The sequence below is a fragment of the Chanos chanos genome, chromosome 3 (genome assembly GCF_902362185.1).
Source record: "Chanos chanos chromosome 3, fChaCha1.1, whole genome shotgun sequence".
NCBI lineage: Eukaryota > Metazoa > Chordata > Actinopteri > Gonorynchiformes > Chanidae > Chanos > Chanos chanos.
The window spans coordinates 25,732,178-25,745,216 of record NC_044497.1 but is presented as its reverse complement, the minus strand read 5'-3'; the positions used below and the strand labels follow the sequence as shown (position 1 = coordinate 25,745,216).

The 13,039-nt window shown below is 40.0% G+C and overlaps 2 protein-coding genes across 2 annotated transcripts; one reads left to right on the top strand and one right to left on the bottom strand.

Annotated features, from left to right (window-relative positions):
- Window positions 1-1,022: 1,022 nt before the first annotated feature.
- casp9 (caspase 9, apoptosis-related cysteine peptidase) lies at window positions 1,023-3,873 on the bottom strand. Its single transcript, XM_030769163.1, has 10 exons — window positions 3,742-3,873; window positions 3,247-3,445; window positions 3,033-3,161; window positions 2,861-2,886; window positions 2,559-2,735; window positions 2,322-2,411; window positions 1,946-2,093; window positions 1,595-1,783; window positions 1,285-1,394; window positions 1,023-1,130 (listed from the first exon to the last, which is right to left on the bottom strand). Exons 1-10 carry the CDS (start codon window positions 3,871-3,873, stop codon window positions 1,023-1,025), a joined length of 1,308 nt encoding a protein of 435 aa, XP_030625023.1.
- A 2,482-nt stretch (window positions 3,874-6,355) lies between these two features.
- dnajc16 (DnaJ (Hsp40) homolog, subfamily C, member 16) lies at window positions 6,356-11,626 on the top strand. The gene is made up of 15 exons (XM_030769481.1): window positions 6,356-6,451; window positions 6,743-6,917; window positions 7,038-7,104; window positions 7,221-7,551; window positions 7,732-7,916; window positions 8,062-8,166; window positions 8,280-8,438; window positions 8,586-8,716; window positions 8,859-9,036; window positions 9,241-9,423; window positions 9,720-9,796; window positions 9,975-10,055; window positions 10,142-10,231; window positions 10,544-10,714; window positions 11,188-11,626. Exons 2-15 carry the CDS (start codon window positions 6,745-6,747, stop codon window positions 11,624-11,626), a joined length of 2,370 nt encoding a protein of 789 aa, XP_030625341.1. The 5' UTR covers window positions 6,356-6,451; window positions 6,743-6,744.
- Window positions 11,627-13,039: the final 1,413 nt, after the last annotated feature.

Sequence of the window (13,039 nt, the reverse complement as noted above, 5' to 3'; positions counted from 1 at the left end):
ACCTGCATGAAAACGTTGACGCACAGCGTAAGGGTTTTCATCTGGGATTTAGGATTTTACTGAAATGTTTATTTTGAAAATGCACACAGTAACGTTTTGAAAGGACAAAATGAATTGGTTGCCTTTGCAATAACGTGAAAGAGCAAACTGTTAAGCCATAACACATCATTTGTTTGTCCTGTTTGATGATGTACTCTGTATTTGGTAAACAATGTTATGCATAGTAACATTGTATAGTTCACTAATTGTTAAACTAAACATTGGTTTTTGGTACTGGTAGGGCCTTTAGTGCGTCTTATTTTAGTGTGATACTGAATCCTCTCAATTTCAATCACAAGAGAGGGGAAATCCTCATACATGTAATAACTGTCTCTTCAATATCTTGTATGTTTATGTACCATACAAATAAGGAACTGTGAGCAATTCATGAACTATAACCATGTATAATCTGGCAGTGCATGCACTGTTATGAGAATACAGGTTACAGGCTAGGCATCATCACTACTAAATGTGCCTTTAAAATATTTCACCATGCCAAATTAGAACTAAAGACTTCAGAATAAAGCAACAACAAAATATTCCTGTGTGAAAAACTAACTAGCAGATTTATGAAAGTTTTTGGTCAATGAAAGGTCTAGAGGACAGTAAGAAAACACACACACACACACACACACACACACCCACACACACAAAGTGAATGAATACTTTCCCACAAAGAAAACCTTGCCTTATTTTTAGAAAAAGTTCTCAGAATTGTCTTTCACATTTTTATGCTGGTTATTTTCAGTTTTTCCCTTCACTTAAAAAAGTCAGGGCTATAAAAAGCCAAAAGTTTTAGAAAATACCAAATGCAGATATGATTCTCAGAAACTAGACCAGCACCAAGACATAATGTTAATCTGCTCTCTGCTTGAACAAACAAATACAGCACCATTTCACTCAATCTAATTAAAAACATTTTGTTTCCATAACAGCATATCAGTACAGACAGGCAGGTTTGAAAGTGGTTAGAACTATTCCTGTCAGGTCTTCTTAGCTTGGAAATAGAGAAGTTTTCGCAGGAAATTAAAAGATCCAGGCATCTGCTTATAAAGGCCTTTAGCAGAGATTTGAGAGACTTCGTTGTTCACCTGGAAACAAACAGTGGACAGAAAGTTAAACAGAGCTTTAATGCTATGAGCTTTAGTCCTTTAAAAATGATTCAAAGAGATCTTAAATGATTTCATTTCACAATTAACATAAGATTTCAAAGAATTAAAGAACAGAAAAGAAAATGAGACCCACCATCATTAACATGGTCACCAGATCATCAGTGGCAGCATTTTCCTCCAGTATTTGATCCAGGGTTTCCACATACCAGGAGCCAGTTTGTGTGTCCCTCCATGAAACATAGCCTGGGTAATCAGAGCAACAGGTCATGTGACATTCATACCAATACTCCCTTCTCTTCCACCTGTTATAGAGCAGTGTTTAATGAGGATCTGCATAGTACTCTACATAGTACAAAATTCATCTATGTGACAAGGACTGTGCAAGAAGCTTAATGGCATGACAACTGACAGTGGTTTTCGTTTCTAACTAACTTCCCACAGACCTGGGAAAGTGGAATAAGACACCAGGATATCACTGGGTGTAGGCAGAGAGGCCCTGGCATCTGGCTCATCAGACATGCTGAGAGAGTCACTGCTGGAGGACATGGGAATGGCGTCTGTTTGGTCATCTGTGCCTCCAAATGAGGGCTTCACCTCATCCGGTGTTACTTCAAATCCTATGTCCTTCTCACCTGTAAACACAAGGCAGTTACACATAAAAATGTAAGTCATGTCTTTTGTAACTAACATCACTGCCTCATTCCTTATCTGCTAATGAACAAATGCAATGCAATATTGGTGTAAGTTTGGTGCAATATTGGTGTCAGTCATTTCTCTCTCTTGGACAGGCTCACCTCCTCCACAAGCCTGAATGAAGAAGAGTTTAGGTTTTCCCTGCAGTGATGGGCAGTTCTGGCCATTGAGGTAGTTTGTGATGATCTGAACTGGAACTGAAGGGCCATCCACTCCATGCACGGCTCCGGGAAAACGATTATGACTTGCCTTGATAAATCACAGACAGCACTTAGGCACGCAACACTTCCTATATAGGTTTTGAGATTAAGATTTTCTAATGATTTTAAAATTGAATCAGAGACTACATGTTGCCACACTAACAGGGAAGGCATCAAAGATTACACAGACGATGCATTAGACTCATTCATGTTAGAGAGAAGTGAAAACAAACGTTTAACAAAGAAGTCACAGAAGTCTACATGACACACGCCTTACCTCAGTCCCATGAGAGAGAATGATAACCACACAACAGTCATATGCAGAATGATCCCTTTTAGCTAACGTTGACAATTCATGCCTTATGTGCTATGAAAGAGAAAACCATCGAGTAATTAGTCCGTTTGTTTAATTCATCAGCATAATATCAAATCAGTAATTTGTCAGAGAACATTTGATCTCTATTCTGCATAGAGTCTTTCTGTATTCACAGAATAACAGATGTGAAACATTTACTTTTGCTTTTAGGTTCCTCTTCACAACAGTTTCAAAGTTGAGAGACTTGAATCTCCTCTCCAGCTTGTTACAGTCGATGTCAGAGCCTTTACGATCTTTCAGGTCAGAGAGGGGGTCAAACTCCACATTATTTATGATCAGGCAGAGTCCACATGGGCTAGCATCCATTTTATAGCTCTGAGAGCATATGAGAGAGAGAAAAAAAACATTTATTATAAGGAAACCAATATTGTACATGGAAAACAGAAGTGACATTTACATTTAAGTCATTTAGTGAGAAGAAAGTATTATGATGTAGTAACCTGGATGCTGTCGCGTCTCTGTCTCCCTGGTGTAGGTTTTAAGGTTTCCTTTTCAGGGGCTATGAACATATATATTCTTTAGTTCTGATATTCTTAATTTAATCAGTGAGGTAACATTTAAATCCAAATTTCTATGAGTAATGTTACAGTTCTATCAGTCAGTGAAGAAAACCCTCACTCTTAAATGTAGACTCACATGGGCTAGAAGGGATGGGTTTTGCCAGTTTCTCTGGATACAGTGGCACTTCTCTTGGAGGAATGACATCACCTCTGTCACACTTGTCTGTGTCAGTTGGAGTGTCTGTCGATCCATTAAATAAAGAATAAATGCTGTAAGAATGAAGAGATTTGAATGTACACAGGCAGACATTATGAACTGCACTCACAGATAGGTACTGGCATAGGAACCGGCCGCACAGGAGTGGACACAGGGTGTGTGGAGGGGTTTCCACCTTGTAGGAGATCCACCAACAAAGGATCCCCAGTTTCACGAAGGCACTCCAGAAACGCTGGGAAAGCCTGACTCCCTCTCGTTTCCAGATCCTTAACCAACTGTCTAGCTTGATCGCGTCTGGTTCCAGACCCCTGATGGATGGAGGAGACATTTTTGGTATCAAATGAACTGCTGTGACTGCTGACTGAATTAGTCTGCTGTAAATAGCTTAAATAAAAGGTCTTTTTTTGTTTTAACATCTACAGGAAAATGGTTTCTGTTTTCCTCCTGGTAAGTTGGACATCACCTTAATTGTATAAGAGGTCCTCATTACATTGTAAGAACAAGAGGTTTTTTTGTTTTGTTTTGTTTTGGGGTTTTCTGTTTGTTTGTTTTTGGTTTTTTAATATCGCCTTTTCCGTGTTAAGCAAAGCAAAATCTCTATTACCCGGATCTCGTCGATCATGTCTTGGGTGAAGATGCCCCGTGTCAGAAGCCCATCGCAGATATCAGTCGGATTTAAAAGCTCCACAAGTTTGTTTCTGTATCGCTGAAGAATCGCTCTATGTCTAGGATCCATACTGTGAAGAAGAAAAGGTTATATCAACTTATCATGCAGTAGTAAATTCGCGACACGCGTCTCAAAAATAAAATAAGCTTAGGACTCCATAAATGTAGCTTTTGAAATTTCGGTGGGCGGCAGCAAAGACAGCTTGTAAGTTGTCAATTTATAGCAATATACGTATTATCATAGAGAGCCAACCTATGACTATCAACGCGTATAAAATTATACCCTACCTGCATTTCAACGAAATTCATTCAAAGATGAAATTTTCGTTCCTCTTCCTTGTTTACGTTACTGCACTTGTCTCTGACGTCAACTAGAAACAGGGTTCGTTCACACAGCCTGTTCTTCTGCCTGTTCACAATACGGACCATGACGGAAATGACAGAGATGACGACCTATGAGGCCGTCTACTGTTTTCGACGCGTATGATTGGTCTGTTTTCTGGGGTTAGGTTTGGTTTTAAAGCGGCCACATATCTGTCTCAGAAACTTGTGATGCAATACTATGGCCAGTACTATTATCACAACTATGATGCAGTACTATGACCACAACTATCAGCTCACTGCCATAAGATTCACACAGCTCTCCTTCATCAATATTAAATAGGACACTATGCTATCACAAGTCACGACTAGCTAGCGAGCCAGAAGCTAAACAACCGGATTGGATGGCTAACTTTAGCTGATACTAGCCAACTATCTTGCAAAGCAAACTATGCCTATATCTCTCAAATGCAGTTAAGTAGGTATAACTAATTGCATTTCATTTTCACACGTTTGAAAAAGGGGATTGATGCTGTACTAACCACTTCAGCAACACACCGTTAAACTGTAGCCTACAGCTCCTCCAATACTGATGCGCAACAGAGTGCTGTCAAAGGTGGGTTTTGAACTGACACCCTTTAAGAACACTTTACTTTTATTGTTTTGTTGAGAACAGTGCCACTCTGAAGCAACAGAAACGTTCAAGAAGAAGTTCTATTATGTTAATGTAAGGGTAACTCATCCTACGGAGCGCAAGGCTGTATTTATTATGTAACAAACGAGCAGAACTGATGTCGGATAAGTGTAACCAACTGCTTTGCTTTACAGGTGTTTTGTTAGATGACTCACACCTCATGAAGTAGCTTCTGCTTTAAGTCAAGTAGACACACTAAATCAACAGTGTTCATAAAGGTCTACATACAGCAATGATAACTCAATATTAATGATGGTTTGTAAGAGAGAGACAGATATGCCTTTTTCTCACATGTTTCCCCTACCCCTAGATGTTTCAGTTCTAACACAAATCTAGTTAACATGAAGGCCACAGACCCTGGCTACCAATTTGGCAGCACCCCTATTAGTTTTGAGTTTGGGCTGGACATCAAGCCATATTAATCTAGTATCACGTAATGGTTTTAAAACTAAAACAATCATGTTCAGCCATCATGAAATCGAAACAATCATTTTGGCCTTCAAATGCTGGCAGTTAGCAATCAATCATGCCTGAATTGCTTTATTTATCACAGTTCCGTACACATAATTTGCTACAGCTTCGGTTAGGGTTTAGAAGGCTGTTATGAGGTTGTCATGGCAGCCACAGTTTTCAAGAAATATCCTCAGTCACATGACGGGTATGTAATGCCATTTAACTCACTCACTATCTAAGCCGCTTATCCTAATTAGTGGGTGCTGGAGCCTATCCCAGCGCTCATAGGGCGAAAGGCAGGGAAACACCCTGGACAAGTCGCCTGTCCAGAGTCACACCAAGAGCAGAGCCGACCAAGAGGTGCTGTGAGGCGACAGTGCTGCCCACTGCGCCCCTAATGCCATTTAAGTCATTATTAAATAAATACATAAATAAACTAATTGCTATGAAATATATAAACATGGCTATGAAATAAATCCTGAAATAAATGAGGCAATAAATATATAAAGGTATAAATAAAAGTAAATTTATATATATAACTATATTCGTTTTTTATTTCAAAATGACGTTTTTCAAATGACTACTTTTATTTATTTCAGGATTTATTTCATGGCTATATTTACTTATTTACTTATTTATTTAATAATGATTTAAATGGCATTCCATAGGAGGTGCTCGACCCAATTAAAAAAATGCCCAGTTGTGGATTAAAAAGTGGGCGTAGTTTGTACAGTCGTCCTGGTATTGGTAGGCAATGCTGCACAGTTTTTGCGCAGAAAATCTGGGCTAGCCGTACATGCAATGATCCACGTGAACCAGTCCAAAATCTAGCAGCTGAAGTCAGCTGTCGTAGGAAATAGCGGCTAGCTCTGAAAATACGGTGCCATTTCATCGGGATGCGAGTACACAATATTAGAATTTTATACAGTGCAACTCTAACAATGACATTGTCAGAGTCTGTTCCAAACTGCAAACGCTTTTAATGTGAATGGCTGCAATAGCTTTTAAGCGTATTCATTGAGCTGTATGGTTGGTTTACCTGGGATGTGGATTTAACTTGGATGGATATAGCCATGGATATAGCTTGCTAGCTGGAAGACCGTTACGACACAGAGAGCAGCTACATGCCTGGTTAGCCAAACTAGCTTCTTAGCAAGTCGCCAAGGCTTTAGAGGACAAGGTAATGTGAACATATATATGATTAATTTGTTAATTATCTTGCTTCATTTCATGACATAAAGGAAACCCTTACTGTCAGGCGTTTTCCTTTTTGTCAGAGAGCGTGACGCTCGTCCTTCCAGTTATCCAGGAGTCAGGAACCACCTGGCGAGAAGCAAGATAGAGCTGTTATTGTCATTATTTTGTTTCAGCAGTTTCGTGACTTTCCTCAGTCAGATCGTGTTTACCTACCGACTGCTGTTTAAGGTTATCTGCTCTGACAATGCATTTTGTTTCTCCCTCTTGATAGCAGATATGGCTAGATTGAAGATGCTTTTGATATTGCATTCTGTGATGATACTTTGCCTGCTTGTGGCTGGCCCGGTGGAACCCGCTGCTGAATTTGACCCTTACAAGACTCTAGGTGTCACTAGAAGTGCAAGTCAGGCTGAAATAAAGAAAGCATATAAGCGCCTAGCCAAAGAGTGGTAAGGCTGTTTTATGAATCGATACATTATGAGGAAACCATATAATGAGTGCTCAAATTTATGTCAGCTAATATTCTGTTTTGATCATTTGTGATAACAGTTTTATTGTGTCTTTGTCAGGCATCCAGACAAAAACAAAAACCCTGAAGCAGAAGATATGTTCATAAGGATTACTAAATCATATGAGGTAATATTTTCTCCTGCTGACACCATCAGGTCAGACTGTGTATTCTTTATTCTGATCCACAGTTTGCCTCATTTTAGAATGACTTGCTGGTGTGCATTTTTGTTCCCCCTTCTCAGATTTTATCGAACGAGGAGAAGAGAGCAAACTATGATCGCTATGGGCAGGCTGAAGACAGTCAGCCTCACGGACACAGCCACCATGGCTTCCGTCACTTCCATGACAACTTCTACTTTGAAGAGTCCTTCTTCCACTTTCCCTTCAATAACAAGGGAGGCCGGGATTTTGCTGACAGCAAGTATAATCTCCACTTTAACCAGTATGTCAATGACGTCGTGCCAGACAGCTTCAAACGACCCTACCTCGTCAAGATCACTTCAGACTGGTGTTTTAGCTGCATCCACATTGAACCTGTTTGGAAAGAAACGGTGCAAGAACTGGAACCTCTTGGTACGGATAAGGAATACTACCCAACACATTCGTATTATGTTTTATTCAATTAAAAATAATCATATTTAACAGTCATGCATTTGCTGTAATTGCACTTTTGTATAGGACATGTCTGAGCCGGTCTCCTTGAGCTTCTCTGGCTTTTGATGTAGTGTTTTCATTTATGCATGCTGTGAATAGGGGTTGGAATTGGCGTGGTGGATGTTGGCTATGAGCGACGCTTGGCTAATCATTTGGGAGCACATCGTACCCCATCCATACTTGGTGTGATCAATGGCAAAGTGACATTTTTCCACTATGCCGTAGTCAAGGAGCACCTTCGCCAATTTGTAGAGGACCTCCTCCCACAAAGACTAGTTGAGAAGGTAAGTGCAGTTTTGCAGTTCTCTCTCTCTCTCTCACTGGCATGTTTTGTTAGCATTAACAGATCACTTAGTGTTTGCTAAAACACACTCCGTGCTATTTGTAAGTGCTATGTTAATTACATACTGTGGAATATTCCTGTTTCAGGTCACTGACAGAAATGACCATCAGTTTTTGAACAGCTGGCATGAGGTCAACAAACCACATGTTCTATTATTTGATCAAGTCTCTGTCGTTCCTCTTCTCTACAAGGTAGGCTCTAATAATCAGTCACAGACATAACTTCATTACTTGTACATTTTTTTCTGCCCAATTTGCATTAATACAACTTGTGCTTTTTTTCTTTTTCCCCTTCTTACTGGTAGCTGACTGCATTTGCCTATAAGGATTATGTGCAGTTTGGTTATGTGGACCAAGGCCTTGCAGAGACAGCCAATTTGGTTAAACAATTCAATATAAACACCTATGCCCCAACCATGCTTGTCTTCAAAGAGAATATAGACAAACCAGCTGACATAATACAGGTAGACCAGTTCCTCTGTTTGATCCTCTTCCTGCTGTCTTAAATAACTCAGTAGAGATACTGTAACAGTGTCAGTAGTTGTCTCTTAGACAATGACCCTGTTCTGTTGTTGCAAATTACAGTATTAACGGTATTTGACTTCTTCCAGGCTAAAGGGATGAAAAAGCAAATAATTGACGAATTCATCTCAAACAACAAGTTCCTCCTTGCTCCTCGTCTGGTGAACCAGAAACTCTTTGATGAGCTTTGTCCAGTCAAACAGTTCCATCGACGCAGAAAGTAAGACAACTCTATCGCTGATCTAATGTACTCAGGATTATGTTTAGACACTGAGAGAGATTTGATTAGCAATCATAAGGATATCTTTAAAAAGATGTGTTTAACTATAAGTCAACTTAAGACCTTAGTGATCAATCCACAGATACTGTGTCCTGTTGATCACTGGTGAAGAGGAGTCATTTGCCACAGGAAATAAGGCCTTCCTTGCTTTAGCTTCAGCCAATACCAAGGATGTTCTGAGGTTTGCTTATGTCTACCAGCGTCAGCAGCAACAGCTGTGTGACATTCTCTTGAAGAACAAGGACAGCCCTCCCCCACAGGTGTGAGCTTAAACACACATTTTGAATAACATGACATTGTACATGGAAAAGTAATGCCTGAATTAGCTGTGTGTCATGGTATCATTGTGCAATGATATTTATTGTCCTCATCCCCCCTGTATGTAATACAAGTCATGCACTGTACAGTGAAGGGGTAAAAGTGTCGTCAGAGAGTTTTACTGAGTTCTGCCTTTGGCTGTGAAGGTGGTGATTCTGGAGCGACGTAATGGAGCAGGGAAGGTCCTGTATAAGCCTGTGCTGGGAGGCTGGAACGGGAGCGAGGAGGATAAAAACCGGCTGCTGGAGGAGCTGGAACGCTTGCAGAAAGACCCATCCATTCTGATCTATGATGCCATGCTGCCTGAACTCAACAATGAGTTTGCCTCTGTGAGTCTCCCCAGGCCTGCTTTGAATGAAGCATCTTTTAAAATGAAGGAAAAAAATTAGCACTGACCTTGTTTTACAGTCCCTGCAGAGTTCAACTGTTAGTGCAGTTATTAGGACAGCTAGCGCCAAAAAGGGCTAATATCATTTAGATATTAAATGATTTTGTGTTAGCCATGCAGGAATCATTGAGAATTTACAGGATTGTTTTGATGTTTATGATAACCATGAGGATTACCCATAAGTCTGTATGACTCAGACTGCCTGGAATTTAAATATGATGTGTTGTGTGCTCCCAGATGTTTCTCATACGATGGATTTACACAGCCTATGATTACCTGTCTGAAATTATAGATGATCTTCTGCATAATAACTGGTAAGTGCTGTTTTGTTTTTTTTTTCTCAGTTTTTTTCTTTGCTCAGTGGCTTTCTTTGGACCTAGTTTGTGATTTTCGTTTTTCTTTTTTTGTCACCTCAGATCTCCAAATTTTGACAAAATAGTTTTCCAATTCAAAACTTTTCTTTTTTTACATTGTTGTTGTTTTTTTACACAGGCGTGAAATGATGCCACTCCTTTCACTGATTTTCTCTGCACTCTTCATCCTGTTTGGCACAGTGGTTATCCAGGCTTTTAGGTAGGATATGTAACCACACCGATTCCTCTGCTCCTGAGGAAGATTGTCTAGACACTTCTAACTCTGCTTTTTACACATGGTTTCAGTGACTCCAGTGAAGAGAAACAATCAAAGCCAAAGACCAAAGAACCATTAAAGACAGAGAATGGGTCCCCAGGCACTGCTAATACTTCAAGGTAATTCTGAACAGTGTCTTGGAATGTGCATTTAGCACAATAAACCAGATAGCATGAGGCTTCCATAATTCCAGAGCAAACATTTTCTCAAACATGCGTAAACCTGATTCCTCATTAATCTTTGTGCAAAAATTAGTTGGTAATTAATTAGTAAAATATGATGACATAATTTTGAATATGTCACTAGCTTTTTCAATGTTTTTTTTTTCTAGCTGGTTCCAATCTACAAATATTACTGCTTAGGTATTTTATATTGTTGTTTACTATTTCGAGATTATGATCTTTGTGGGTTTTTTTCTTTTTAATAAACAGTCGCCCACCGAAGAAGAACTTTGTAGAGGTAACTGAACTGACTGATGTGACTTACATGAGTAACCTGGTGAAACTGAGACCTGGACACATCAACGTGGTGTTAGTGCTTACTGATGCCACTAAGAACATTCTGCTCAGCAAGTTTGCCAAGGAGGTGTACTCTTTCACTGGGTTAGTCTTCCTCTTTTTACCTGTGACTGGCATGACCTCTGCTGGCAAAAAGGTCAGACACAAACTTTAAGACTAATTGGATGACAATCTGGCTTTGAACAGCCATGACAAGCTGGTGAAAGTAGGTTTCATAAGTTGAAAGAAAAAAGAAAGGCAAAGTAGTGGAAAAGCCACAGTAATTACCAGTGTAGGTTCTTGAGGTGTAGTTGTTCAGTGTCATGAGGGGGAATCCAGCATCACACGTAAAAATGGCAGTATATTAAATGTAGATTGATAGATGCATAACAGGTAACAAGACAACATGCAGTAACAAATATTACAAAACATTTTACTGTGGTTAGATGTAAGATAATATTCTGTGAAAAATATTGTAGTCATGAACGTCATGGGATGTCATAAACAAAGTTTTAATTTAGAGAATACTTAGGCTATGAGTAAATGGTTTGTAATTGTTGTTTTGTTTTTGTGTTTAGGAGCCTGACATTGCATTTCTCCTTCCTGAACGTGGACAAGCACAACGAATGGATGTCCACGCTCATGGAGTTTGCACAAGACGCCATGCAGATGGACACGGACGAAGACGAGGGTGGAAATCGCAAAATGGACTACACGGGGTACGTGCTGGCTCTCAACGGCCACAAGAAATACCTGTGCCTTTTCAAACCCGTCTACACGGGCGAGGACCTGGACGGCAAAGCGGACGAGGACACAGGTGGCGCCAGGTCAAAGTCAGGTTCACGGGACGAGCACCAACATCGGAAAGGCATGACACGTTCACGCTCCACCTCCCTCCAGATCCACCACAAACTGGACCGACTGGGCCTGTGGATGGAGCGACTGATGGAGGGCACCCTTCCTCGATACTACATTCCCGCCTGGCCCGGACTGGACAAAATCACCGTCAGTAAATAGGAGCTTGTATAGGAGCAGTTGTATATGTAGCTGCTGTGTTGGTTTCTACACATTTGCTGCATTTGCTGAAATGTGATGTTTCGAGCTACTGCCGGCCACACAGAGGAGAGTCAGCTCGGAATTCTTTGTCTCTAAATGAAGGTGGACAGTGCTGCTGAGCTAGCGTCAGAATGGTGACTGATTGGACTGGGCCGCTGTACAAAAAAAAAGTCCAGGTTACTAGTGAAGCAGAAATCCCGCTCAGTGAATAGGTGTACTTCAGCTGCGTTCGTATGGACAACCATTCTAATTAAGCCCCAAATTCAATATTGACTTCATTCAACCAAAATGCTGGTTTCCACCACTTCTTTATTAGCTTGAGGCAGTTCTGCTTAGTTGAGAAGTTTGCTCTTGATAACAAGGCGTTAAATCGTTAAATCAGATGTATGAGATAAGAGCGTGGATCTCAGCAAATACAGCAAAAAAAAAAAAAAATCAACATTTCAGCCAAGATTGACCTGTTTCTTCTCAAGCATGCTATCCTGTACTTACTTGCTGCTATTTTAACCCTTAGTGTAACAAACTGAATCACTGTGGAACCAAGAAGAACAGTAACAATCTCATTCTTATATTTGATAGTGACCAATCTGAGATTTAGGTTATATTTTGTCCTGGTGATATTTGTGTGGGTTGTTCTTCATAATCTGTGCAATATATGACCTTCCATTGAGCAATCTGCTGCTGCCCTATCCTTATTTTGCTAATCCATATCATAGACTATTTGTTTTGTCTTGTTGGTGTGGCCTGGTATGGTATGTTCATATTTTGGTCCAGTCATCTGCTGAAGTGTGGCGTGTCCTATGCATGACCTCTCAAAAAGCCTCTTATTGACTGCATTTGGTCTCCTTACAACTCGCCTTTCTTGGACGCCACTTCGAAGTCGAAATCTAAAACAACCGTTTAATTGTACAAAATGTATATGTAATATGGAATATAATGTGTACATGTTAGTGTGAGACTATACTTTATTAAGATACTGTTACCTGTTTAGCTCATTTTAATTTATTAGATCATCTGTATAGCAATAGGAAAGACAAGTAAGGCTTGGAATAGGTTTTTGGGGGGTTTTTTTAAGTTGTTGAGTTTTTTTTTTTTAAATTATTTTTTGGAATTCGCCCAGATTTCAGAGGGCAGCACAGTTTCGATGGGAAGTTGCAGAGTTTCATATCAAGTTTGGAAGAAGTACATTAAAAACAGACGTGTTTTACGTTAACTGCATTATCTCCTGCTCTGTATGGACAGCACTCACCCCTGTGGGAGGTGCCCTGAGAGGTTTCAGAAATTTTATACTCAGATATCTGTGTTTAAAATGTGAATGGTATTTGCACTAAACACCAAAGCCAAAGGCACCAGGAGGTTATTGGTTAATGTAAG

Coding starts and splice junctions, on each gene's coding strand:
- casp9 (XM_030769163.1), bottom strand. CDS start 3,873: ATGGATCCTAGACATAGAGCGATTCTTCAGCGATACAGAAACAAACTT. Junction 3,162..3,246: donor TCCTATGCCAGTACCTATCT/GTGAGTGCAGTT, acceptor ATGGATCGACAG/ACACTCCAACTGACACAGAC. Junction 1,131..1,284: donor TGGTGACCATGTTAATGATG/GTGGGTCTCATT, acceptor GTTTGTTTCCAG/GTGAACAACGAAGTCTCTCA.
- dnajc16 (XM_030769481.1), top strand. CDS start 6,745: ATGGCTAGATTGAAGATGCTTTTGATATTGCATTCTGTGATGATACTT. Junction 9,037..9,240: donor AGGACAGCCCTCCCCCACAG/GTGTGAGCTTAA, acceptor TTGGCTGTGAAG/GTGGTGATTCTGGAGCGACG. Junction 10,232..10,543: donor GGCACTGCTAATACTTCAAG/GTAATTCTGAAC, acceptor TTTAATAAACAG/TCGCCCACCGAAGAAGAACT.